The sequence below is a fragment of the Anolis sagrei genome, chromosome 3 (assembly GCF_037176765.1).
Source record: "Anolis sagrei isolate rAnoSag1 chromosome 3, rAnoSag1.mat, whole genome shotgun sequence".
Taxonomy (NCBI): domain Eukaryota; kingdom Metazoa; phylum Chordata; class Lepidosauria; order Squamata; family Dactyloidae; genus Anolis; species Anolis sagrei.
In genome coordinates this window covers 525,479-552,894 of record NC_090023.1, presented here as the reverse complement: position 1 = coordinate 552,894, position 27,416 = coordinate 525,479, and the positions used below count along the sequence as shown (strand labels likewise).

The following is a 27,416-nucleotide window of genomic DNA, read 5'->3' as shown; positions in this document are numbered from 1 at the left end:
TCAGGATGATGGGCGGGAAAGCGGAGGGGGCGGGGCCACGGGCAGTCTCCAGGGCCAGAGCTGCGCCCTGATTGGCCCTCAGGAGGATGGGCGGGAAAGCGGAGGGGGCGGGGCCACTGGACAGCCTCCAGGGCCAGAGCTGCGCCCTGATTGGCCCTCAGGATGATGGGCGGGAAAGCGGAGGGGGCGGGGCCACTGGACAGCCTCCAAGGCCAGAGCTGCGCCCTGATTGGCCCTCAGGATGATGGGCGGGAAAGCGGAGGGGGCGGGGCCACTGGACAGCCTCCAAGGCCAGAGCTGCGCCCTGATTGGCCCTCAGGATGATGGGCGGGAAAGCGGAGGGGGCGGGGCCACTGGACAGCCTCCAAGGCCAGAGCTGCGCCCTGATTGGCCCTCAGGATGATGGGCGGGAAAGCGGAGGGGGCGGGGCCACTGGACAGCCTCCAAGGCCAGAGCTGCGCCCTGATTGGCCCTCAGGATGATGGGCGGGAAAGCGGAGGGGGCGGGGCCACTGGACAGCCTCCAAGGCCAGAGCTGCGCCCTGATTGGCCCTCAGGATGATGGGCGGGAAAGCGGAGGGGGCGGGGCCACTGGACAGCCTCCAGGGCCAGAGCTGCGCCCTGATTGGCCCTCAGGATGATGGGCGGGAAAGCGGAGGGGGCGGGGCCACGGGCAGTCTCCAGGGCCAGAGCTGCATCCTGATTGGCCTTAGGATGATGGGCGGGAAAGCGCTGAGGGAAGGGCGGTGGGCGGGGCTACGCTGAGGGGAGAAGAAGAAGAAGCCCGGCGCCATTTTGTGCCAGTCCCAGTCAGGGGAGGCCGCGGAGGAGACGGCGAAGGAGGAGGAGGAGGAGGCCGGGCGCGGGGGGGGACCCTTCTGGAGCGGACGGAGGGCGCCTGTTTGTGGAACTCAGTCAGTCAGTCAGTCAGTGAGTCCGCCTCTTCTCGTGTGGGAACCACCTCTAGGCCGCCTCGGGGGGCCTCTCCCACCCACCTACGCGCCCAGGAGGTGAGCCTGAGGGGGCCGCGGCCTAGTGCTCCAAGGGGGGGGGGGCAGGTGTGTGTGTGTGTGTCCCCCTTGTATGTGTGGCGGGGGGAGGGGGGATCCAAGGCGAGGGGAGAGGGAGTGGGCGGGGCCTGGGGAGGGGGCGGGGCTGCGTTGCGGTGGCCCCTCCCTGCTGGAGGATCACAGAGAGAGAGAGAGAAATGTCTTGTCGAAGGCTTTCATGGCCGGAATCACTGGATTGTTGTAGGTTTTTCCGGGCTATATGGCCATGCTCTAGAGGCATATTTTCTCCTGACGTTTCGCCTGCATCTGTGGCAGACATCCTCAGAGGTTGTGAGGTCTGTTGGAAATAAGAAAATGGCCTTATTATATACCTTTGGAATGACTGGGCTCTTCTCTGCTGGAGCTAGGTGGGAATGTTTCAGCTGACCACCTTCATTAGCATTTCACGGCCTGGCTGAGCCTGGGGGAATCTTTTGTTGAGAGGTGTTAAGATGTGCCTGGTTGTTTCCTCTCTGCTGTTTTGCTGTTGTAATTTTAGAGTTTTTTTAAAAAAATATTGGTAGCCAGATTGTGTTCATTTTCATGGTCTCTTCCTTTCTGTTGAACTTGTCCACATGCTTCTTGTGGACTTCAAAGGCTTCTCTGTGTAGCCTGACGTGGTGGTTGTTGGTGTGGCCCAGCATTTCTGTGTTCTCAAATAATAGGCTGTGTCCAGGCTGGTTCACCAGGTGCTAGCCGGGGGGGGGGGTTGAGGGGCTTCAGCCCCCCCCCCCCCGAAATTCTCATGGTGGTTCGCGAAAAGGCCTTACTGGTGCATTATTTAAACTGTTATGTTTATTCCTATCATGATCTGATCACCATACTCAATATCCCATATGCATGGGGGTATTGGGGTAATGATACAAAAGGTTTGCTAGGGTAAACCCTCTTTCACTCAGACTCAGCCCCCCCCCCCCGAAACCCCCCCTGAAAAAAATTCAGGCCCCCCCCCCCCCCCCCCCCGAAACGAAATCCTGGCTACGGGCCTGTGCTCTGCTATGGCTGACTTCTCTGTGTAGGAAAATTTGGTTTATCTATCTGTGGAATAATGTCCAGGGAGGGAGCTAGGTGTGAATGTTTCAAAACATAAGGTTTATTATTATTATTATTATTGACTTTATTTGTACCCCGCTAACATCTCCCGAAGGACTCGATGCGGCTTATAAAGGCCAAGGCCTCAATAAAACAACAATACAACTATACACATAAACCATAAAGCAAATCAAAACAATTAAAGCAATAACAGTACAAACAGTACACCATAGCACAATAAAACTAAGGCCGGGCCAAGTGTAAATGGGTACAGGTTAAAAGTGCTGAGTATGACAGTTGAAATACAAGGATTTTTGGGTGAGTGCCAGGTGCGGACAATCTTAAGTCTCTAGTAAAGTGCTTCTGGGACATGTTGCTGGAGTTTCCTATTCTGGAAAGGCACACTGGAATAGCCAAGTCTTCAAGCTCTTCCTAAAGACTGCTATTATCTGCGGCTTTTGGCATCCGTGGGGGCTTTTGGAGCATATTCCCAGCAGATACGAGGATTGTGTTGTATCAAGGAAGGCCAAAGAGGATCAGAAACGAGGTTCAACAGAAGCCTCGCAGACAGTTGCGAGAAGAAAGATTGGCAATGCTGTCAGAGCAGGTGGACAGAGAAGCAGGGCTCTTCTTCTTCTTCTTCGTGAGGCGTGCTGGAAACACACCTACCTCTTTGGTCCTTGAAGCAGGGAGACTTGGCAAGTCAATTCACAATTAGTTTGCAAATAATACCACAAAACAGGACAAACAGTTTGCCTACCTGGAATGCTCTGGTTTTCATCGCAATCACGGCATTTAGTGGGATAAGTAAGACCGTCACAGCCACTTCTAAACTCTTCAATACTGACCACCTTGATGGCCTGGCAGTTGTTTGGTGTGGCTTGTCAGTGCCTGGGGGAATCTTTTGTTGAGAGGTGATTAGCTGTCCCTGATTGTTCCCTCTCTGTTGCTTGGCTGTTGGAATTTTAGAGTTTTGTTTTTTTTAATGCTGGTCGCCAGATTTCATAGAATCCTAGAGTTGGAAGAGACCTCCTGGGCCATCCAGCCCAACCCCATTCTGCCAAGAAGCAGGAGGAATCAAGGAAGGCCAGGCATGATCGGAAACTACGTTCAGTAAAAGATTTTGTTCATTTTCATAGTTTCCTCCTTTCTCTTGAGATTGTCCACATGCTTCTTGTGGATTTCAGTGGCTTCTCTGTGTGGAAAGGAAGAAACCATGAAAATGAGCAAAATCTGGTGATCGGTATTTAAAAACCCTAAAATTGGTTGGTCCGACCAAGAGCGCATGGGGAGCAGGACTTCCCTGGATCGGGGCACTGGGCTCCTCTTGATCCAGGCCAACACCCCATTGGCTTTACTTGTTTATTTACTTCTTTATTTACAACATTTATATGCCGCCCTTCTCACCTGAAGGGACTCAGAGCGGCTTACAAGGTATCTAATATATTAAGATATTAGCATAGTACAACAGCAGTATTATATATTACTATACTGTACTACACCATTATATTGTGATATTAGTAGTAATATTACATGTATATACAGTATATTATATTGTTAGCAAAGCACAGGAGAGAAGATGGAACTGTCTCCAACTGTAGCCCCCTCTCTCTTCACTCTGGGCAGAGCAGCAGTTGTTCCTGGGGGGTGGGGGGTGGGGGGTGGGGGGTGGGGGGTGGATCGTAACTGAGGATTATTATTATTATTATTACAACTTTATTTGTAGCCCGCTAGCATCTCCCGAGGGACTCGATGTGGCTTACATAGGCCGAGGCCTCAAAACACAATACAACAATACAATACCTAAAGCAAATTAAAACAGTTAAGCAGAATAAACAACAGCAATAACAATGCATAAAGACAACAAGACACAATAAAACTGGGCCAGGCCGGGGTACTGGGTACAAGACTAAGAAGTGCTGATGTGGCAGGAGGTATGTGGGATTATAGAATCGGTGCAGTGTGCGGTGTGCAGTGGACTTAGTTCTACTAAAGTGCTTCTAGGATTTGGTACTGGGGGGTTGCTAATCTGAAAGGATGGTGAGAGCCGTTCAGCAGTGGAACTCTCTGCCCCGGCGTGTGGTGGGGGCTCCTTCTTTGGAAGCTTTTAAACAGAGGCTGGATGGCCATCTGTCAGGAATGCTTTGAATGCAATTGGCATTCAAATTGGCAGAACGTGGTTGGACTGGATGGCCCGCCACGACTCTTCCAACTCTAGCATTCTATGATATAGGCAGGAGACAAGATGGAACTGTCTTCCGCCCCCCACAGAACCACCGCAGGACATTCCTGGCTCCTGTTCCCCTTCCTTCCTCTCCATGAGGAGGAGGAGGAGGAGGAGGACTCCAAGATCTTTGAGCCAGGCCTCATTGTCCCCCATTCTGTCTCTGCGCTTCCTTTTTTGTGCCCAAGTGGGGTCACTGGCTTTTGTCCCTGTTGAACTTTGTTGGGAGGTGTTAGCTGGCCTTGATGGTTCCCTCTCTGGAACAATAATAATAATAATAATAATACTCTATTTATACTCCGCCACCATCTCCCCAAGGGGGACTCGGGGTGGCAAACATGTGGCCAAGCCCAAGAAATATACTAAGGCAAAGTAAAATACACACAACAGGGAATAACATCAAATCAAGTGGAATTCCCCTGATGGACCTCTCCAACAGCCACCAGGTCCGACTCCACAGAGAAGCCGCTGAAATCCACAAGAAGCAGGTGGGGAACGTCAACAGCCATCGACAGAAAGGAGGAAACCATGAACATGAACACAATCTGGCTCCCAGTATTAAAAAAAAACAAACTCTAAAATCAGGACAGTGAATAAAGAACAACGCTCAAAAAGCAGGGGAATTCCAGACAGGAGACAATCAGGGCCAGCTAACACCTCCCAAGAAAGGATTCTATTGATGCAGGCCAAAATCCCATTGGCTTTTTTTGCCGCCACATCACATTCCTGGCTCATGTTCACCTTCCTCCCCACGAGGACTCCAAGATCTTTTTCACACGTACTGCTCTCAAGCCAGGCATCCCCCATTCTGTCTCTTTGCATTTCATTTTTCCTGCCAAAGTGGAGTATCTTGCATTTGTCACTGTTGAACTTCATTTTGTTAGTTTTGGCCCATCATCTCTCTAATCTGTCAAGATCCCTTTGAGTCCTGCTCCTGTCCTCTGGAGTATTGGCTATCCCTCCCAATTTGGTCCCGTCTGCAAACTTGATGATCCTGCCTTCTAGCCCTTCATCTAAGTCATTAATAAAGATGTTGAACAGGACCGGGCCCAGGACGGAACCCTGCTTGTGGCACTCCACTTGTCACTTCTTCTTCAGGTGCAGAGATCTAGCAGAAGCAGAGACAAGAGGTAAAGATTGAGCCAGATACACGTAGAAAAGAAAAGAGCGTTGTCACGGGTACAGAAGTTAAGAAGAAACATGAATCAGAAACACATACACAGAGAAAGGATGAGATAACAAGCCATGTGTAGAAGTGAAACAAAAACTGCAAGAGAAGGTAGAACAAGGTACACATTCCAAGGAAAAAGAAGTCACACACAAGTCAGAAGCAGAATCACCAAAGAGTAGGGGGGAAATGACAAAAACACCTGAAAGAAAGAGTGTGCAAGTGAAAAAAGAATCACCTGAAGGGAAGATCTATTCAGAGCAAGTTACATTGAATGAAAGAGATGCAGTAAAATACATGCAGTCCCATAATTCGGCCACCGGGGGCGTAGGCACAGTTGCAGTAGGAAAAGACTATACTACAGTGGTTCTCAACCTTTTTAATGCCGTGACCCCTTAATACAGATCCTCATGTTGTGGTGACCCCCAACCATAAAATTATTTTTGTTGCTACTTCATAATTGTAATTTTTGCTACTGTTATGACTCATAAGGTAAATATCTGATATGCAGGATGTATTTTCATTGTTACAAATTGAACATAATTAAAGCATAGTGATTAATCACAAAAACCATATGTTTGGGGGAGTATGGACAATGGATGATGGGATTTGCAATACTTTCAACCGATACAGCTCTGTCTTCCACAGATCACTGGCATCCCCCCCCCCCCCCAAATGAATGACAGATCTGGACCAGATTTGGCAAAAAGAACCTCAATGACCAACAGAAAATACTGGGGGGGGGGCGGGGGGGTTGGGAGGAATTCACAGTGATTTAATAATAATAGGATCCTAGACTTGCTAGAGACCTCCAAAAGCCATCCAGTCCAACCCCCTTCTGTCTTCCTGCAGGAAAACCACAATCAAAGCCCCCGCAACAGATGGTCATTCAACCTCTGCTTAATAATAATACTAATAATAGGATCCTAGAGGTAAGAGACCTCACAAGGGCCATCCAGTCCAACCCCCTCCTCCCTTGATGCAAGAAAAGCACAATCAAAGCACACCTGACTCTTGGCCATTCAGACTGCTTAATAATGATGATGGTGATGATGATGATGATGATGATGATGATGATGATAATAATAGGATCCTAGAGCTGGAAGGGACCCCCCAAAGTCCATCCAGTCCAACCCTCTTCTGCCATAAAGGAACACAATTAAAGCCCTTGCAACAAATTACTCAGCCTTTGCTTAACAACAGCAAAAAGAACAACAATAGAATCGTAAGGTGGGAGAGACATCCAAAGGCTATCCAATCCAACCTCATTCTTGCATAAGGGAATGCACAATCAAAGCACTCTTGACAGATGGCCAGTCTGCTTCTGCTTAATGGTGATGATAATAATAGTAATAATAATAGAATCCTAAAGTGGGAAGAGACTTCCATGGGCCATTCAGTCTAACCTCCTTCTGCCATAAGGGAAAGACACAATCAAAGTACACCTGACAGATGGCCAGTCTGCCTCTGCTTGATGATGATGATAATGATGATAATAGAAGGAAGGGAGGAAGAGGAAAGGAAGGGTGGGAGGAAAAGATGGAAAGGAAGGAGAGACAGGAAGGATGGAAAAAAGAAGGGAGGGAGGGAAGGGAGGAAGGAGGGAACGTAGGAAAGGAAGGAGAGAAGGGAGGAGGGAGGGAAAGGGAGGAAGAAGGAAATGAAGGGAGGGGAGGAGGGAGAGAAGGAAAGGAAGAAGGAGGGACAGGAAGGAAGGGACAGGAAGAAAGGGAAGGAAGGAGGGAAGGAAAGGAGGGAGGCAAGGAAAGGGAGGAGGGAAAGGAAGGAAAGGAAAAGAAGGGGAAGGAAGGAAAGGGAGGAAGTAGGAAAGAAATGAAGAGAGGGAAGCAAGGTCCTTCACTCGGAAGCACCATCCTCTCGCGTGAAGCTGCCTCCCGGTCTGGCTGTTAATAGGGGGGGGGGGGAGAGAGAGTGAGCGTGCTTTGCCGGGGGCAGCCAAGCAAATCAGGGAGAAGAGGGAGGAAACAAAGGAGTTGGAGGAGAAAGAAGGGAGCAGGATGGGAGACTTCAAAATTAAAATTTATTTCTGCCTCTTTCTTTTCTCCCTTCCTGCAGTGAAGAAAGGGAGGCAAGAGTTTGCGAAAAGGGAGCAGTCTCTCTCTCCCGCCGCCCCCCCTCCCTCCTGCCTGCTGCTTCCTCCGGGACAAGGAGGAAGAGGAGGCTGCTTCTGATGGCAGCAGGTGGCGGAGGGACTTTAGGAGCCCATCCACCATCCTCCTCTTCCTCTCCTTCCTCCTGTTTCTCACTTTTAAAGTGATGGCGGCGCAGCTTCAGGCTGACCGTTGTTGTCTCCACTGCCACTGTTTCAGATTAGGGCTGGGCGGTTTCGTTGCGTTAATTCATAATTCGTTAATAATTCGTTAATTTTTTCAATTACAAAACGATAACGAACCATTCTGGAGCAATCATTAAAAAAAACGAATTTTCAAAAACGTTTTGTAAATACTTCGTATTTCGTTATTGTATTCATTTCGTTATTGTTCTGAGGTCGTTTCGTTATTATTTCCGCATGTCTGGGCCAGTTTTATGGTTTAATTAGTGAAAAAAAATTATAATATCACACCAACAGTCAAGAACAGAGGGAGAGGGAAGCTTCAGAAGTTTTTGGAGGTTTTTTAGCGTATTTCGCGGTCACGTCCGCCATTAACGAATCGATTCGTTATTGTTTCGGAAATCGATTCGTTAATGTTTTGTAATTTTTTTTCCACATTTACGAAATTTCGTAAATATCGAACTTTTTTAAGGGAAAATTTTGTAATTATTTTAAATATCGAAACAAAAACCCCCCCCAAATACAAATCGATTTTAGAAACAAATTTTTCCGTTGTTACCCAGGCCTATAGATGAGAAGAAAGGAGAGGAGGACAGTGGGTGGGCTCCTCAAGTCCATCTCCCACCCGCTTTCCAGCAGAAGCGGGTGAGGAGGGGACTGGGGAGCCTTTGTCAGCCCCACCAAACAGGGACCCCTTCTCCTTCTCACTCCTGCAAGGTGGGTGGACGGCTGCTCCATGCAGGCACCGCTCACCAGGCCTTGCCTTCCCTTGCCGGGGCACCAGCGGGAAGGGAGCCGTGCAGCTCTCGGCTTTGGTGGGCTTGGCGCGAAGCAGGCAGGAGGTGCTTTCCGAGCGGGCCTCGCTCGCCCAGCCCCTTGTTCTGTCTACCGTTGCCACGGGACGCCTTCCCACCTGTTTGGCGGGTGGGCACCGCAGCTTCTTTCCTACCAGCGGCCAGGCAAGGGAAGGCGAGGCCTAGTGAGTGGCCTATCCTTTGCCTGGCGGGGGATGGGAAAGCACCCCGCAGCTGCAGCAGAGAGAAGAAGGGACTGGCGCCGGTTGAACAGGGCCCGCCTTGAAAAGCGCCCCTTTCCTGCAATGGGGCCCTGCAAGGCTAAGGGCTGCAAGGCTCCCTTCCCACAGGCACCCAGGCAAGGGAAGGCGAGGCCTGGTGAGCGGTGCCCGCATGGAGCAGCCACCCGCCCACCTTGCAGGAGTGAAAAGAAGGGAACCCTGTTCGGTGGGGCTGACAAAGGCTCCCCAGTTTCCTCCTCACCTGGTCTCCGCATCCACTTCACACGAGGAAGGGCAGGCAAGCCATCCCCCAAGGGGCCACTGAGGGGGGGGGGGAAGACTTGCTGGGAGGCCAGAAGACATGTCACACTCCCTCCCCCAAGCCCCACGTGCGGACTAAGGGACGTCCTTCTCTTTCAGGCATGGGTGTTTGCTAGGCCTGGGTAACAACGGAAAAATTTGTTTCTAAAATCGATTCGTTTTTTGGGGGTTTTTGCGTTTCGTTATTTAAAATAATTACAAAATTTCCTTTTAAAAAGTTCGATATTTACGAAATTTCGTAAATGTGAAAAAAATTACAAAACATTAACGAATCGATTTCCGAAACAATAACGAATCGATTCGTTAATGGCGGACGCGACCGCGAAATACGCTAAAAAACCTCCAAAAACTTCTGAAGCTTCCCTCTCCCTCTGTTGTTGACTGTTGGTGTGATATTATAATTTTTTTTCACTAATTAAACAAAAAACAACCATAAAACTTGCCCCAGACATGCGGAAATAATGACGAAATGACCTCAAAACAATAACGAAACGAATACAATAACAAAATACGAAGCATTTACAAAACATCTTTAAAAATTCGTTTTTAAAAAAAATTGCTCCAGAATGGTTCGTTATCGTTTTGTAATTAAAAAAATTAATGAATTATTAACGAATTATGAATTAACAAAACAAAACCGCCCAGCCCTAGTGTTTGCTGGCTCTTTGGCTGCCAGAGGTTGCCCAGCAGCCATTCCAGGGACACAAAGGGGGCGGGGCCAAACAAGGCAGTCCCGCGACCCCTCAAAATTTGCCAGGCGACCCCTCGGGGGGTCGCGACCCCCAGGTTGAGAACCACTGCTATACTACATGGGATGATGGAGATTTCTAGTATCCACAAGGGTCAAGAGTGTCCTGAAATGAAATGAATTTGTTTTGATTTGGTTTAGAGTGACAAAATATAGTAATGCTAAGTATTTGAAACTGTGTTCCGTTAAAGCGTAGGTGCCTTTGCTAGAAATACAATGTGTTTTATGTATTGTAGTTTTGCTATGTGTACTGTTAAAATTTTATGATACATTCATTTTCCCTATATTGTTATATTGATGTATTGGGACTAAGAAGTTAAAACATGTGGTGGAATTTAAAGAGTTTAAAGAGTTATAATGGTGATGAAATGATTATAAAATGTAATGGTAATCAGAGTATTGAGGCAATGAAATCTAGAAGTGATAATAAAGAAATAATATGTAATATATAATAAGAAATAATAAAGAGAAATAAATGTGTGTATTGAAAAGATTATAGAATCTCAGAGATATATTATGAAATGAAGAGCAGTAATTATATGGATTGAATATGTAAAAGAAATGCAGAAATATATGGAGATAAAAACTAAAAACCTGGATGTTTGAGCAAGTCTTCAATTGACCCTCGTCGTGTTGTTTTATCTGACCATGGATTAGCAATCAAGACAACGAATTGGATGACGATTTTAACTATGAGATGTCCCGATCTGTATTGGTGGCCCAATACTGCATATGTTTTTTGTATGTATTCTAAATTTTAATTTTTATATGCTTAAGTGAATTGTATTTTTTAACATTGTATATTTTAACATGTTGTAAACCGCAATGAGTCGCCGCGCAGGCTGAGATATTGGCGGTATACAAGCATACCAAATAAATAAATAAATAAATAAATAGGATTCTATGTACTAAGACATTATAAGATTGTGGAAATGTGTTATAAAATGAGAAAAAATTATTGTGTATATAAAAGTTACAATGAAGCAATACAGATACATGGAGAAAAAAATATTATATGTGCTTAAGATATAATAGAAATGAACAGAGACAATTATATGTAATAGAAATGTTATCAGATTGCAAGGAAGTTGAGAAAAGCAAATGAATGATAAAGTTATTATAGAAGTTTAGAATAGTAGACAAATGTTTATAGGAGTTAAGAGTTCATAGTTAAGATGTTACGATTATGCAGACCACATATATATATATATATATATTAGAGTTATTGAACCCCATTAAAAAAAGAGGGGGAGTGTCAGGATAATTGCAAATATTATATGTATGTTTTTCAATGTGTTAGTATTGTAATGTAATTCAAGATGGTTTCAGTCACGTTCCTTTTTGTTCATGTGTATAGTAGATTTTTCTTGTTATAGGCAGAGAGTGGAGTCCCTGAGACTGAGATAACAAGAGTTTCTTTTGCCCTGGGAAGAAAAGGGAGTTAACTGGCTAGGAGACAGATAAGACAGGAGGGCGGTTTTTCTTTCTCTGTGTTTTCATGCTATGCTTTTGTCAGTCGCCATTTTTAGCCATCAAGATGTAGTCGCTTGTATATATGCTTTAAGTAAAGTTTTTATTTATTTATTTATTTATTTACTGCGCTTATATACCGCAATTCTCAGCCCAAGGGTGACTCATTTTTGAAACTTAAGAAGTCTGCAGTGTGTTAATTGATCTGGAAACCTCAAGTACTCTGTACATGACCCAGGTGTCTCACTCTGGCACCAAACTGTTTAGGGCTTTGTAAATGATAACCTGCACCTTGAATTGGGACCAGAAAATAAACGGCAGCCAGTGGAGCCCCTTAAACAGGAGGATGAGGGTCTTCCAGATGTGGTGTCTTGGCAGTGGGTCTGCAGATGGCTGTGGAGCCCTAGTCTTGACCCGCATTGAGGACATTGGTTTCCAGGTGGCAATGATCTTCACTGCCCAAATTTGAATATCAGTGGAGTTGGGAGGATTGATTTTGTCATTTGGGAGTTGTAGTTCCTGGGATTTATAATTCACCTTCAATCAAAGAGCGTTCTGAACTCCACCAACGATGGAATTGAATCAAACTTGGCACAAAGAACTCTCATAACAAACAGCAAATACTGGAAGGATTAGTAGGCATTGACCGTGAGTTTGAGTTGTAGTTCGCCTACATCCAGAGAGGTCTGTGGACTCAAGCAATGATGGATCTGGACCAAACTTGGTACTCATCCTCAGTATACCCAAATGTAAACACTGGCAGAGTTTGGGGAGAATAGAGCTTGGCATTTGGGAGTTGTAGTTACTGGGATTCACCTACAATCAAAGAGCACACTGAACTCAGCCCACAATGGATCTGCACCAAACTTGGCACACTACCTACATTGAATACTGGTGGGATTGGGGGGCTGTTCTTGAATTCTGGAAGTAGTAGTTCACAAACACTGACTTATATGGACCTGCCTGGGCACTGAGACCTTTAAGAGAGGCCCTTTCCTTGGTCCCACTTCCATCTCAAGCTTGGTTGGTGGGAATGAGAGAGAGGGCCTTCTCGGTGTCTGCCCCTCGACTCTGGAACTCCCTCCTCATGGAAGCCAAAATGGCCCCCTCCTTACTATTTTCCTTATTGCAGAAGGCTAAAACTTTTTTATTCGGGCAGGCTTTTAAAGAAGAAGATTTTAAAGATCAATTCAGGGGGTGTTGTGGTTTTTAACCTTGGGTATGTTTTAATGGTTTTATCTGGGAATTCTTAAATACCGTTTATATTTAGTTCTGTTTTAATGTCTGCATATTTTTATATTTCAAATTGTATGCTGATGTTTTATGTTCAGCTGCTTTGAGTATCCACAAGGGGAGATAAAGCAGGCTATAAATCAGTATAATGATAATAATAATAATGATGATGATAATAATGATGATGATGATAATAATAATAATAATAATAATAATCTTTCGCTTCTTTCTTAACCAGGTAAATGAGGATTCTATGGAGCCACCTCTTGAATGCAGTAAAAAAACAATAATATGATAAGAAGAAATCCTCTCAAGATGATGATCTTGCAGAATTCTTGACCTCGCAGATAAGAAACAAAAAGGAATCAAGCATCCGTATTGCAATTAAACACACTTATTACTGTTGATATGGCAGAGAAAACCTATGCAGGTTTAGCCTGTGGGCAGAGCTCCACCCACAGTTCAGGTCTACATTCACATCAAAGGACTCACACAGGGGTTAAACCTTATAAATGCCTGGAGTGTGGAAAGAGCTTCTCTCAGAGTGGACATCTACGTTCACATCAAAGAATTCACACTGGGGTTAAACCCTATACATGCCTGGAGTGTGGACAGAGCTTCACTGAGAATGGAACTCTACGTAGACATCAGAGGATTCACACTGGGGAGAAACCCTTTAAATGCCTGGAGTGTGGAAAGAGTTTCTCTCTACGTTCACATCAAAGAATTCACACTGGGGTTAAACCCTATACATGCCTGGAGTGTGGACAGAGCTTCACTGAGAATGGAACTCTACGTAGACATCAGAGGATTCACACTGGGGAGAAACCCTTTAAATGCCTGGAGTGTGGAAAGAGTTTCTCTCTACGTTCACATCTACGTAAACATCAAAGGACTCACACTGGGGAGAAACCCTTTAAATGCCTGGAGTGTGGACAGAGCTTCACTCAGAGTTCACATCTACGTTCACATCAGAAGACTCACACTGGGGAGAAACCCTTTAAATGCCTGGAGTGTGGAAAGAGCTTTGCTAACAATTCAAGCCTACATTCACATCAAAGGACTCACACTGGGGTTAAACCCTATAAATGCCTGGAGTGTGGAAAGAGCTTCTCTCAGAATGGACATCTACGTTCACATCAAAGAATTCACACTGGGGAGAAACCCTTTAAATGCCTGGAGTGTGGAAATAGCTTCGCTCACAGTTCAACTCTACGTAAACATCAAAGGACTCACACTGGGGAGAAACCCTTTAAATGCCTGGACTGTGGAGAGAGCTTCACTAAGAATGGAAGTCTACATTCACATCAAAGGACTCACACTGGGGTGAAACCCTATGAATGCCTGGAGTGTGGAAAGAGCTTCTCTCAGAGTGGACATCTACGTTTACATCAAAGAATTCACACTGGGGAGAAACCCTATACATGCCTGGAGTGTGGACAGAGTTTCACTCTGAGTGGACATCTTCGTTCACATCAAAGAATTCACACTGGGGAGAAACCCTATAAATGCCTGGAGTGTGGAAAGAGCTTCTCTCACAGCTTTTCTCTACGTTCACATCAAAGAATTCACACTGGGGAGAAACCCTTTAAATGCCTGGAGTGTGGAAATAGCTTCGCTCACAGTTCAACTCTACGTAAACATCAAAGAATTCACACTTTGGAGAAACCCTATACATGTCTGGACTGTGGAAAGAGTTTCGCTCAAAGTTCAACTCTACGTAAACATCAAAGAATTCACACTTTGGAGAAACCCTATACATGTCTGGACTGTGGAAAGAGTTTCGCTCAAAGTTCACATCTACGTTCACATCAGAGGACTCACACGGGGGAGAAACCCCATAAATTCCTGCAGTGTGGTAAGAGTTTCGCTGAGTGATATATAATATAATAATATAATAAAACTTTATTTATAGACCGCCGTCTCTCCCAAAGGGGACTCAGGGCAGTTTACACACAAAAAAATCAAACATTTAATGCCCAATGTAAATACTAAGATCTTTAAAATAATACAAAATAATAAAAAACTTATAACAAAAGAAAAAATAACATCAAAATAAAATCTGAGTAATCAAATAAACATAATTATACTCATAACATAATAAACCATTAAGACATAGACGCTGAGAAAACAATTAAAGTACAAATACATTGGGCTATACATGCCTGATTCATACCGGGTGGCAACCCTATACATGCCTAGATGTGGACAAAGCTTCAGCTACAGTTCAGGTCTATGTTCACATCAGTGAACCCACACTGGGGAGAAACCCTAGAAACCCATAGCGTGTGAAAAGAGCTTCTTGGAGAGTTGAACTCTTCATAGACACAGAATTCACACTGGAGAGAACGGTGGTGTCTGACCCCGGAGACACTCTCTAAGACAGCGTTTTCCAAACTTTTAGTGTTGGTAATACACTTTTTATACATGCACCCTTTTGTGACATGACCATTTAGTTAAACCAACCCCATGTAAGAGGTTTAGTCTATTTATATATATATATAATGCTCTTTTCGTTTTGAGTGACATAACTCAAAATCTGCTGGACAAATTGCTGCCACAAGACACCTACTAACTCAAGGAGTGACCATCCATTAAAAAAAAGATTTTGTCTTTTGGGAGTTGTAGTTGCTGAGATTTATAGTAAACCTACAATCAAAGAGCATTCTGAACCCCACCAATGATAGAATTGGGCCAAACTTCCCACACAGAATTCCATGACCAACAGAAAATACTGTATTGTCGAAGGCTTTCATGGCTGGAATCACGAGGTTCTTGTGGGTTTTTTCAGGCTATATGGCCATGTAGAGGCATTTTCTCCTGACGTTTTGCCTGCATCTATGGCAAGCATCCTCAGAGGTAGTGAGGTCTCAGCTACTCATGTAAATACTGTGTTTTTTAGTGGTCTTTGGTGACCTTTTTCACACACCCTTGCGACCCCCGCCCCAGGGGTCATGACCCCCAAGTTGAGAAATGCTGCCTGAAGGCCATCCAGTCTAACTCCCTTCACCAGGGCGAGAAAACATGATCTAAGCCCTCCTGACAAAGAGCCATCCAGCCATAGATATAGAGATATAGGATACACACAGACACAGATATAGTATCATAGATTTGGAAGGGACCCCGAAAGAAGGAGAACGATATGTGGCATTGCGCTCGCCCTGAAATCCAACATGCCACCTATCACACCCAGCACTTTTTAATCTGTACCCATATTTGGCCCAGCCTTGGGTTTTTACTGTGTTATGATGTAATGTTTTGTTGATACTGTTTTATGTTTTTGCTTTGCTTTGAGTTGTATTGTTTTATGCTGTTGTTGTGTTGAGGCCTTGGCCTTTGTAAGCCGCATCAAGTCCTTCGGGAGATGCTAGCGGGGAACAAGTAAAGTTTAATAATAATAATAATAATAATAATAATGTTCCAGAGCAGGCAGACCAGACAATCTCCACATCAACACTGACAAAGAAATAACAAAAAATACTGTGGCAGGAACTTGTTACTATATGTATATAATATAATATAATATAACATAAAAATATATAGATATAAGCTTCATATAATTCTTACTGTACAATAATGATAACTGTGCTGTTTTCTGGCATTGTGTATATCTGCCGCTTCTGTGACTGTCCATTTGTATTTTGCTTCTGTCGCCCACTTGTCGATGGATGTCCAGAATCCGCAGCATCCACCGCGGCCCTTTTTATCCTGGGCGACGACCGAGCCAGGATAGACTTTGTTTTGGTTTGATTCTCCAGAGTGCTAATGGATTCGGCGCTCTTGGTTCCACTCCTCAGTGTTAAGCCCCCCCCCCCCCCCCGACAAGGTGGCACCCATCGGGGGGCATGCACTGGCAGAATGTGCAAAGGGAAGCAAAGAACCTGCATGGATTGAAGTCAGTAATCGGAAACTTCTCAAAGCACAGCAGACAAAGAATCCGTGCAAGAAAACTGCCCTAGAAACCAGAGCTGACAGCTGGCACAACAAAGCATGGCACGGGCAGTTCCTTGACAAAACTGAAGGAAAAGTGGATAAGGAGAAGACCTGGTGGTGATGGCTCACGAATGGAACCCTGGAGAAGGAGACCGGCATTTGGAAACAATAAACATTGACAAAATCACGATCTATCCACTGCAAAAGGCCTCCTGACTTGGATCTGTGCGCATCATTCGAAAATACATCACACAGTCTTATACGCTTGGGAAGTGTTTGACTTGTGATTTTGTGATACGAAACCCAGCATATAGATCTCTTTTGCTGTGACATGTTGTGTTTTTGTGTCAGTAAAATAATAAGTTCATTTTTGTACCCTGCCTCAATCTCCCGAAAGGGACTCAAGGCGGCTTGCATGTGACACAAAGTGCCTAAAACAACATACAAAACCTTCAAAATTTTATTATTTCATTATTGGTGATTTTTATGACAGAACCAATTCAGAACTGCAATTTATAACAAAATGTTTAAAGTTTTGTTAGAGTTCTGAAATTTTCACCACCAGACCCTTTAGCAACACCGTAGAAGCAAAGCACCAGCGCCCCCTCGTTTTGTAAGTAATTTCGTACCATTGAGATCCTTGGATTGCCCGTGCCGACCGTCTAGTTTCCTTTATAGCTGCTCCACGTGGCTCCTCACAGACGTCATTATCAGCAGATTCTCTTTTGGCTGCTATTCATACAGTAGAGACTCGCTTCTCCAACCTCCACGTGCCCAGCATTTTATCTTTGTGACCCGATAGTCTAGCCCTGGCCAGAGCTCCCTGTGAGTCATGCCCACCCCCAGGGTCTCCTTCAGAGTCAAGCCAGTCCCTTCAAGGATGCCACCCACCCACCTTGCCCTTGGTCAGCCCCTCTTCCTTTTTCCTTTCTTTTCCTCCAGCATCATTGCCTTCTCTAAGCTTTCCTGTCTTCTCATGATGTGCCCAAAGGACTTCCTCTTGGCCTCTACCCTCTTTCCCTCCAGTGAGCAGTCAGGCTTTCTTTCCTGAAGTACGGACTGGTTGGATCTTCTCGTGGTCCAAGGCATTCTCAGAACTTTCCTCCAACACCACAATTCAAAAGTGTCTCTTTTCCTTCGCTCAGTCTTCCTCCTGATCCAGTTCTCACATCCCTAGGTTCCTACAGGGAATACCATTGCTTGAACTTCGTGGATCTTTGTGGCCTGTGTGATGTCTCTGCTCTTCACTCTTTTATTTATCAAGATTGGTCATTGCTCTCCTCCCAAGAAGAAAACGTCTTCTGATTTCCTAGCTCAATAATAATAATAATAATAATACACAGATTCCAACATAACAACAGCGAACATTCAATGCCTACGTAAAACGCAATACCAACACAAAATCCCAGAAAACCCCCACAAACTCCTTCCTTCCTTCCCTCTCCCACCCTTTCTTTCCTTCCCTCCTTCCTTTCCCTTTTTTCCTTCTCTCCCTTCCCTTCCTCTCTATCTTTCCCTTTCTTCTCCTTCCTATACACACATACACAGAAACATCAATACACATACACAGCTACACATTCCTGCAGATGTAAAGAATGGGTGTTTGAATGCATGTAGAAGGGCAGAAGAAAGAGGCCTAAAGGAAAACCAGCATGGGAGTTCTCACAAGGCATGAGATGGGAATACGGCCTTGGCTGTCGAAGCGAGGAGGCAGCAAGGCGTCACTGCACGACAATGAACCATCAGGTGTGCAACCGAGCGTGTAAGGAGTGTGCAGGAGGTACCCCATAAGTCATGTGGATGTCCTGAACTTGGAAAGAAGAAGGACTTGAAGGGGACAGAACCACCTGATGATTAAAAAGAAGGATAATGGAGTTTGGCCTATAAATGCAGGGGACCCCCAAGAACATGCGCGCTTCCTGATCTGTGGCAACGGAGCGTCCGCACCTCCTCGGAAAAGACTGTTCCTCTCTGCCGGAGGAGGCCTGTGTGTATACGTGTGAATGTGTGTGTGCAGGAGAGTTCTCCCTTGATGTGATTCTAATAGGATTCTGTCATGATTGTATTTCAATAATATGGTTTTATTGTTTTTATCAGTGGGTTTGTGGACTGCGTATTGTTTTAATGACTGTTAATTAATTGCAATTGTTTGAACTCTATGTATTTATGGTTTGATTCTGTGTTCTTGATTGTGATATTGAATTGTTGCCTTTGTTAGCCGCTCTGAGTCCCTCCCCCCCCCCCCCCCCCCCCGGGGTTGAGAAGAGCATGGTAAAAATGCTATAAATAAATAAATAAATGTTACATGAATAGTGTTCAAACCAAATTTGGTCTCCAAAGTGTCTCATTGGTCTAAACTACCTTACTATTCCTTGAACACTCTGCACAAAAGAACAGGGACCTCTTTGGGTTCATAACACTAACATTCTATATAATAGAAATCTACTGTCTGTTTATATCTCCCAAACCTTGAGAAAGTACAAGTTGCTTCCGGAGTGAGAGACTTGGCCGTCTCCAAGGATGTTCCCCAGAGGGACTCCCAGATGCTTTGCCATCCTGTGAGAGGCTTCTCTTTAAAGAGATGAGAAAGGTCCAGAGTGGGAAAAAGAACTCTCTTCTACTTGAGCCGGGTGTGAATGTTGGAACTGCCCACCTTGGTTATCTTTGAAAGGCCTTGCAGCTTAAAAGCCTGGCTTCTTCCTGCCTGTCCCCTACCCCAGATTGTTTCATGTCGGGAATTCCTCTGAGGGACACAGCAACGCCTAACATTAAAGCCTAACTTCAAATCAAAGCCTAACGCCAGTCAATTAAAAGCTACACGTAGTCAGACAAAATTCTATAATAACATAAATCCACACAAAACATCCACATTCGTGTACAACAGCCAGCCAGGGTTCACAAAACAGTGTGGGTAGGTTGTGTAGTCAAATGAGGTCACTGGGCTGGCGTGGACCAGGAATGCCCAAATCCCAAGTGCCCACCCCCCAAGGGAAGGCTCTCAGGCGGGGACCCTTTCAGCCTGGCTTTTCTGTTTTTCCTCCACCAAAGACACCTCCTGGGGTTCCTTTCTCTCTCCATTGGGGTGGAATTTGCATAACCCCGCCTCTCCCTCGACCCTTTCCTATGGCACACAGCAAGCAGAGGCATTGACCAGCAAGTGAACACTCTGGAGGGATTTGGGGACTGACTCCTCAGGATGGGAGTTGTAGTTCACCCTGCATCAAGGCACTGCTCTGAGAGTGGCCCCCGCTGACGAGGGGCCTGGACCCCCTTTGCACCCAGAAACCACAAGACAGAGGGCAAATATAACGGAGAGCGGTGGGGGAATGGACCTTGACTGAGAGGAATTGTAGTTCACCCGCACCCAGAGAACCCTGTCAATGCAAACGACGACGACGGATCTGCACCACATTCGGCATGCATGCACAATAGTCCCAATTTCCAATACTGGCGGGTTTGGGGTGGGATTGGCCTTGGTGCCTGTGAGTTGTGGTTGCTGGGATGTATAGTCCACCTGCACCCAGAGCCCTGTGGACGCAAACAGCAACGAGGGATCTGCACCACATTCAGCATGCATGCGCAGTAGGCCCAGTTTCCAATACTGGTGGGTTTGAGGTGGGATTGTCCTTTTGTGAGTTGTGGTTGCTGGGATGTATAGTCCACCTGCACCCAGAGAGCCCTGTGAACTCAAACAGCAATGATGGATCTGTGCCACATTCGGCACACATGCCCGATAGGCCACAATTCCGATACTGGTGGGTTTGGGGCGGGATTGACCTTGAGGTTTGTGAGTTGTGGTTGCTGGGATGTATAGTCCACCTGCACCCAGAGAGCCCTGTGAACTCAAACAGCAATGATGGATCTGTGCCACATTCGGCACACATGCCCGATAGGCCACAATTCCGATACTGGTGGGTTTGGGGTGGGATTGACCTTGAGGTTTGTGAGTTGTGGTTGCTGGGATGTATAGTCCACCTGCACCCAGAGAGCCCTGTGAACTCAAACAGCAATGATGGATCTGTGCCACATTCGGCACACATGCCCGATAGGCCACAATTCCGATACTGGTGGGTTTGGGGCGGGATTGACCTTGAGGTTTGTGAGTTGTGGTTGCTGGGATGTATAGTCCACCTGCACCCAGAGAGCCCTGTGAACTCAAACAGCAATGATGGATCTGTGCCACATTCGGCACACATGCCCGATAGGCCACAATTCCGATACTGGTGGGTTTGGGGCGGGATTGACCTTGAGGTTTGTGAGTTGTGGTTGCTGGGATGTATAGTCCACCTGCACCCAGAGAGCCCTGTGAACTCAAACAGCAATGATGGATCTGTGCCACATTCGGCACACATGCCCGATAGGCCACAATTCCGATACTGGTGGGTTTGGGGCGGGATTGACCTTGAGGTTTGTGAGTTGTGGTTGCTGGGATGTATAGTCCACCTGCACCCAGAGAGCCCTGTGAACTCAAACAGCAATGATGGATCTGTGCCACATTCGGCACACATGCCCGATAGGCCACAATTCTGATACTGGTGGGTTTGGGGTGGGATTGGCCTTGGCGCTTGTGAGTTGTGGTTGCTGGGATGTATAGTCCACCTGCACCCAGAGAGCCCTGTGAACTCAAACAGCAATGATGAATCTGTGCCACATTCGGCACACATGCCCGATAGGCCACAATTCTGATACTGGTGGGTTTGGGGTGGGATTGGCCTTGGCGCTTGTGAGTTGTGGTTGCTGGGATGTATAGTCCACCTGCACCCAGAGAGCCCTGTGAACGCAAACAGCAACGATGGATCTGCAGCAAATTTGGCACACATGCCCGATAGGCCACAATTCTGATACTGGTGGGTTTTGGGCGGGATTGGCCTTGGCGCCTGTGAATCAGGGTTGCTGGGATGTATAGTCCACCTGCACCCAGAGAGCCCTGTGAACGCAAACAGCAACGATGGATCTGCACCAAATTCGGCACGCATTCCCGGCAGGCCACAATTCCGATATTGGTGGGTTTGGGGCGGGATTGGCCTTGGCATTTGTGAGTTGGGGTTGCTGGGATGTCTAGTCCACCTGAACCCAGAGAGCCCTGTGGACGCAAACAGCAACGATGGATCTGCAGCAAATTCGGCACACATGCCCGATAGGTCACAATTCCGATACTGGTGGGTTTTGGGCAGGATTGGCCTTGGCGCCTGTGAATCAGGGTTGCTGGGATGTATAGTCCACCTGCACCCAGAAAGCCCTGTGAACGCAAACAGCAATGATGGATCTGCACCAAATTCGGCACGCATGCCTGATATGTCCAAATTTGGGGTGGGATTGGCCTTTTGTGAGTTGGGGTTGCTGGGAGGTCTAGTTCTCCTGCAATGAGAGGGCACTGGGAACCCCTTTTATGCCTGGCCTGGGCCTCACCTGGCACACAGGCCCACCTGGACGTAGTGGAGGGCCTTGGCGGGAGTGGCCTACCACGATGGAAGTTGTAGTGCACCCTGGAGAGAGAGAGAGAGAGAGGTCCCCACCCAGGACGGGCGCCTCTGGAGCTCCTTTGCCCTACTCAGAGGGGGCCGCTTCCTCCCGGGAGTTCATCTGGCGTGATGATGGGAGTTGTAGTCCACCCACAACCTTCAAAGGAAAACGAGGAGCGTGAGGGATGAGGAGGAGGGCGCTGAGGAGGAGGAGGAGGAGGCCGAAGCCAGGCCTAGAGTGGAGGGGGCGGGGCCACGGGGCAGCCTTCAGGGCCAGAAACGCGCCCTGATTGGCCCTCAGGAGGATGGGCGGGAAAGCGCGGAGGGAGAGGCGGTGGGCGGGGCTGCGCTGAGGAGGCCAAAGCCAGGCCAGAGCGGAGGGGGCGTGGCCACGAGGCAGTCTCCAGGGCCAGAAACGCGCCCTGATTGGCCCTCAGGATGATTGGCGGGAAAGCGCGGAGGGAGAGGCGGTGGGCGGGGCTGCGCTGAGGAGGCCGAAGCCAGGCCAGAGCGGAGGGGGCGGGGCCACGGGGCAGTCTCCAGGGCCGGAGCTGCATCCTGATTGGCCCTCAGGATGATGGGCGGGAAAGCGGAGGGGGCGGGGCCACGGGGGTAGTCTCCAGGGCCGGAGCCGCAGCCTGATTGGCCGCCAGAATGGGCGGGAAAGCGCTGAGGGAAGGACGGTGGGCGGGGCCACGCTGAGAGGAGAAGAAGCCGGCGCCATTTTGTGCCACTCCGAGAGAGAGAGAGAGAGAGAGAGAGAGAGAGAGAAGCCTGCCACCCAGCAGCAGCAGCGGAGGGAGGGAGCCTCGCGGTGGGAGCCAGGCAGTCAGTCCTCCTCTTGGAACCCGCCTCGGTGGGCCTCTCCTCCTCCTCCTCCTCCTCGCGGCCAGCAGGTGAGCCTGAAGGGCCGCGGCCTAGTGCTCCAAGGGCCGAAGCGCCCCCTCCCGTGAGTGTGTGTGTGTGTGGGGGGGGCTCCAAGGCGAGGGGGAGGGGTCCACCTGTCTGTCTCTCCAAGTGATTGGCACCCGAGGCGAGGCTGGGCGGGGCTTGTGGGCTTGGCGGCAGGGAGGGGGCGGGGATGGTTGGGTGAGAGAAGCGAAGGAAGCCGGTCCTTCCTCACCCCGGCCTTCCCTGTGAAAGCCCGCTTCAAAGCCGAGCACTTGGGGCGGATCTAAGGAGGTCTGGCGGGGCCCTCCTGGAGGGGGTGGGGAGGGGGCGTGCTGTGTGTGTGTGTGGGGGGGGGGGATTGCTCACGGGAGGGAAGGAGAGTAGAGGCCAAGAGGAAGCACTTTGGCCACAGTATGAGAAGAAAGGAAAGCTTAGAGAAGGCAATGATGCTGGGGGAAATGGAAGGAAAAAGGAAGAATCATAGAATCAAAGAGTTGGAAGAGACCTCATGGGCAATCCAGTCCAACCCCCTGCCAAGAAGAGGGGCTACCAAGGGCTAGATGGGTGGATGGCATCCTTGAAGGGACTGGCTTGACCTTGAAGGAGCTGGGGGTAGTGACGGCCGACAGGGAGCTCTGGCATGGGCTGGCTCATGAGGTCACGAAGAGTTGGAAATGACTGAACAATATCTATGTAGACTTGTCCACAGCTGCATGGTATACTGTTGGCTCCTGCTGAGGGTCCCTCTTGTCCTTTGCTGAACGGAGCACTGGCTGGATTTCCTTGGTGGGTCTGCAGGTAGTTTGTAGGTTGTGTTTCCTCATCAGCTTCCCTATGTGGTCAGTGGTTCCCTTGATGTCTGGCAAGACCCTTTTTCCTCTGGGTGGATCTTGGTCTTGACTCTCTTGGCTTGTTCTCGGTTGTCTTGCAGCTCTCCTGATGCCTGAGGTGGAGTCTCCTTTGGCCTGCAAAGCCCAGTTGAGGTTCTTCCGTTCTCCTTGGAGGAGGTGGGCTTTGCAGATTCTTTTTGCACGGTCTGCCTGGGCTTTCACGGTGCTTTTTTGACTTGGGTGATGGTTGGAGTTTTGATGTCCATATCTATCCGTGTGTGTAGGTTCTCTGCAAACTTTGTGACCCAATTGTTGATCTGGTTTGTGGATGACTGGGACATCTAGAGATGGCAGTTTTCCTTCGTTTTCTTTTTCCTTGGTGAATTGGATGTTTGAGCGGATGCTGTTCAGGAGGTTCAGGAATGTGTTGAGTTCTTCTCCTCCATGGCTCCAAATGGTGAAGGAGTCATCCACATATGTGAGCTTTTTGTTGCTGTTTCCAAGTGTTCCATGTTGGAGTTTGCAATGACGGGGCTGAGAGGGCTCCCTCCCCATGGCTACTCCCTCTTTCTGCTCATAGAAATCATTGTCCCACTGGCTCTTTTGGCTGCTGCGTCGCACTGTTGGCTTACATTCACCTTGTTGGCCACGAAGACTCCAAAATCCCTTTCGCGTGTACCTCTGTTATTTAGCCAGGCTTCACCCATCCTGTATCTTACATTTCCCCTTTCTGACATTCATCTTCTTAGTTTTGGTCAATTAGCTCTCTAGTCTGCTGAGGTCACTTTGACTCCTGGTCCTGTTCTCTGGAGTATTCGCTCACTATCTTGTGTCCTAGCTGTACCCGGCCACGTGTTGCTGTGTCCCAATCTGGTTCAATGGAGAAGAAAGAAAAGAGTAAGAGTTGGTTTCTAATACTTGTAATTTCATAATACTTCAGATGTAGAGGTTGTCTGGCTTCCCAACTCTAGAACACGCAACATATTGTCCATGTGAGAAACAATCTGTGTCTAGATCGGACACACACAATTCTGTTGATTTGCCTTGTGCTTTGTTGATGGTGATTGCAAACGCCAGTCGAATTGGGAATTGCAGACTCCTAAATTGAAATGGCATTTATTTCATTTCTACCCGGCCTTCCTTCTCCCCACAAAGGGGACTCAGGGCGGCCTCACATGACGGAAAGGCATTTCCCTTGGAATTCTGGGAATGAGGCCATCTTCCCCTTAGGAAGGTCCTGTGGCCTAGTCTGGTTAAATGGGAGGGAGAGGGAAGAGAAAGAGCAGGCTTCTAATAGATGTGATTTCACAATGCTTGTGGGTATACAATATTTACTGTTATGCCTTTGTCTGTGCAGATTTAGGGATATTTATTTATCGCGTGAGGTGCTAACCAAACAGTTGTGTTGCATTAACAAACAAACAAAACACAAAGTTTGCAAACTTGGCATTCTGTTAAATGTCCTTTGACCTGTAGCTGGCCCCTTGTAGTGCCTCTGGTGTTGCCATAAGAAGGTCCTCCATGGTGCATCATGTGGCAGGGCTCTGGTTGCATTGCAGCAGGTGGTCTGTGGTTTGCTCTTCTCCACACTCGCATGTCGTGGACTCCACTTTGTGGCCCCATTTCCTAAGGTTGGCTCTGCATTTCATGGTGCAAGAGCGCAGTCTGTTCAGCGCCTTCCACGTCGCCCAGTTTTCTGTGTGCCCGGGGGGTATCAGCCATTGGTAGAGGTTCTGGGCTTGAGCCTGCCACTTTTGGACTCTCGCTTCCTGAGGTGTTCCAGCGAGTGTCTCTGTAGATCTTAGAAAACTATTTCTTGATTTAAGTCGTTGATGTGCTGGCTGATACCCAAACAGGGGATGAGCTGGAGATGTCACTGCCTTGGTCCTTTCACTGTCAGTTGCTACTTCCTGGCGGATGTCAGGTGGTGCAATACTGGCTAGACCAGGGGTCCTCAAACTAAGGGCCAGGTACGGCCCTCCCAAGGTCATTTACCCGGCCCTGCAGATGGCTGTGGAGCCCTAGTCTTGACCCGCAGGTTCTTCCGCATTGAGGACATGGGTTTCCAGGTGGCAATGACCTTCACTGCCCAAATTTGAATACCGGTGGGGTTGGGCACTCCATTCCCCGAAGCACATTTCAGCCTTCTTTTTCGGTTTGCACAGGAAACTCCCAAAGTGGCACTCTATCAATTCTATACCAATTCATTCCATCGATCTCTCTATCTATATTCCTGCTCACGGGCAATCTTTAGAATTCTGAGGTTTACATCTAGACATGGATTGCTTTTCACATGGACAATTATATTTTTCGTGTTGCAGAGACAACAAATCAGACCACCTCTAAATCTGCCGCATCATCACGGGGTGTCTGCGCCCAACACCACGGGAGAAATTACACCCTCTAACCCAGGGGCCCTCAAACTGTTTACACAGTCCCTCAAACTGTTGGAGGGCTGGATAACAATAATAATAATAATAATATTTTTTCACTTCTTTTGTAACCAGGTAAATGAGGATTCTATGGAGCCACCTCTTGAATGCAGTAAAAAACGGATAATGTAAGAAGAAATCCTCTCAAGGTGATGATCTTGCAGAATTCTTGACCTCACAGATAAGAAAGAAAAAAGGAGTCAAGTATCTGTATTGCAATTAAACACCCTTATTACTGTTGATATGCCGGAGAAACCCTATAAATGCCTGGAGTGTGGAAAGAGTTTTGCTTGGAGTAAAGACCTACGTTCACATCAGAGGACTCACACTGGGGAGAAACCCTATAAATGCCTGGAGTGTGGACAGAGTTTCACTCAGAATTCAAGTCTATGTTCACATCAGAGGACTCACACTGGGGAGAAACCCTTTAAATGCCTGGAGTGTGGAATGAGCTTCACTCAGAATTCAAGTCTACGTTCACATCAGAGGACTCACACTGGGGAGAAACCCTATACATGCCTGGAGTGTGGAATGAGCTTCACTGAGAATGGAACTCTACGTAGACATCAGAGGATTCACACTGGGGAGAAACCCTATACATGCCTGGAGTGTGGACAGAGTTTCACTGACAATGGAGCTTTACGTAGACATGAAAGAACACACACTGGGGAGAAACCCTTTAAATGCTTGGAGTGTGGAATGAGCTTCACTTCGAATGGACTTCTACGTTCACATCAGAGGATTCACACTGGGGAGAAACCCTATACATGCCTACAATGTGGACAGAGCTTCGCTCATAGGGGAAATCTACGTTCACATCAGAGGATTCACACTGGGGAGAAACCCTATAAATGCTTGGAGTGTGGAATGAGCTTTACTGAGAATGGAACTCTACGTAGACATCAGAGGACTCACACTGGGGAGAAACCTTATAAATGCCTGGAGTGTGGAGAGAGCTTCACTCATAGGGGAAATCTACATGCACATCTAAGGACTCACACTGGGGAGAAACCCTTTAAATGCCTGGAGTGTGGAAAGAGCTTCTCTCAGTGGTCAACTCTACATAGACATCAAATGATTCACACTGGGGAGAAACCATATAAATGCCTAGAGTGTAGACAGAGCTTCACTGACAGTTCAAGTCTACGATCGTATCAAAGGACTCACACTGGGGAGAAACCATATAAATGCCTGGAGTGTGGAAAGAGCTTCACTCAGAATTCACATCTACATAGACATTGAAGCGGGGAGCGAGGGTCCCCAAGAAATTCCAGGAGAAAGAGGAGAAGGAAGAGACAGAGACAGCTTTGCAAGTT

General features: G+C 47.4%; 1 protein-coding gene across 3 annotated transcripts; it reads left to right on the top strand.

Annotated features, from left to right (window-relative positions):
• The first annotated feature begins 753 nt into the window (after positions 1-753).
• Positions 754-27,416, top strand: LOC132772367 (zinc finger protein 420-like). Of its 3 annotated transcripts, none has more exons than XM_067466364.1 (3): positions 754-1,009; positions 12,791-14,410; positions 26,176-26,346. In XM_067466364.1, exons 2-3 carry the CDS (start codon positions 12,961-12,963, stop codon positions 26,181-26,183), a joined length of 1,458 nt encoding a protein of 485 aa, XP_067322465.1. In that variant the 5' UTR covers positions 754-1,009; positions 12,791-12,960; the 3' UTR covers positions 26,184-26,346. The 3 variants fall into 3 exon arrangements, with proteins under 3 accessions (XP_067322465.1, XP_067322464.1, XP_067322466.1); XM_067466363.1 differs by lacking the exon at positions 26,176-26,346 and adding an exon at positions 16,229-18,811; XM_067466365.1 differs by lacking the exons at positions 754-1,009; positions 12,791-14,410 and adding an exon at positions 22,645-22,843 and having other exon boundaries at positions 26,176-27,416.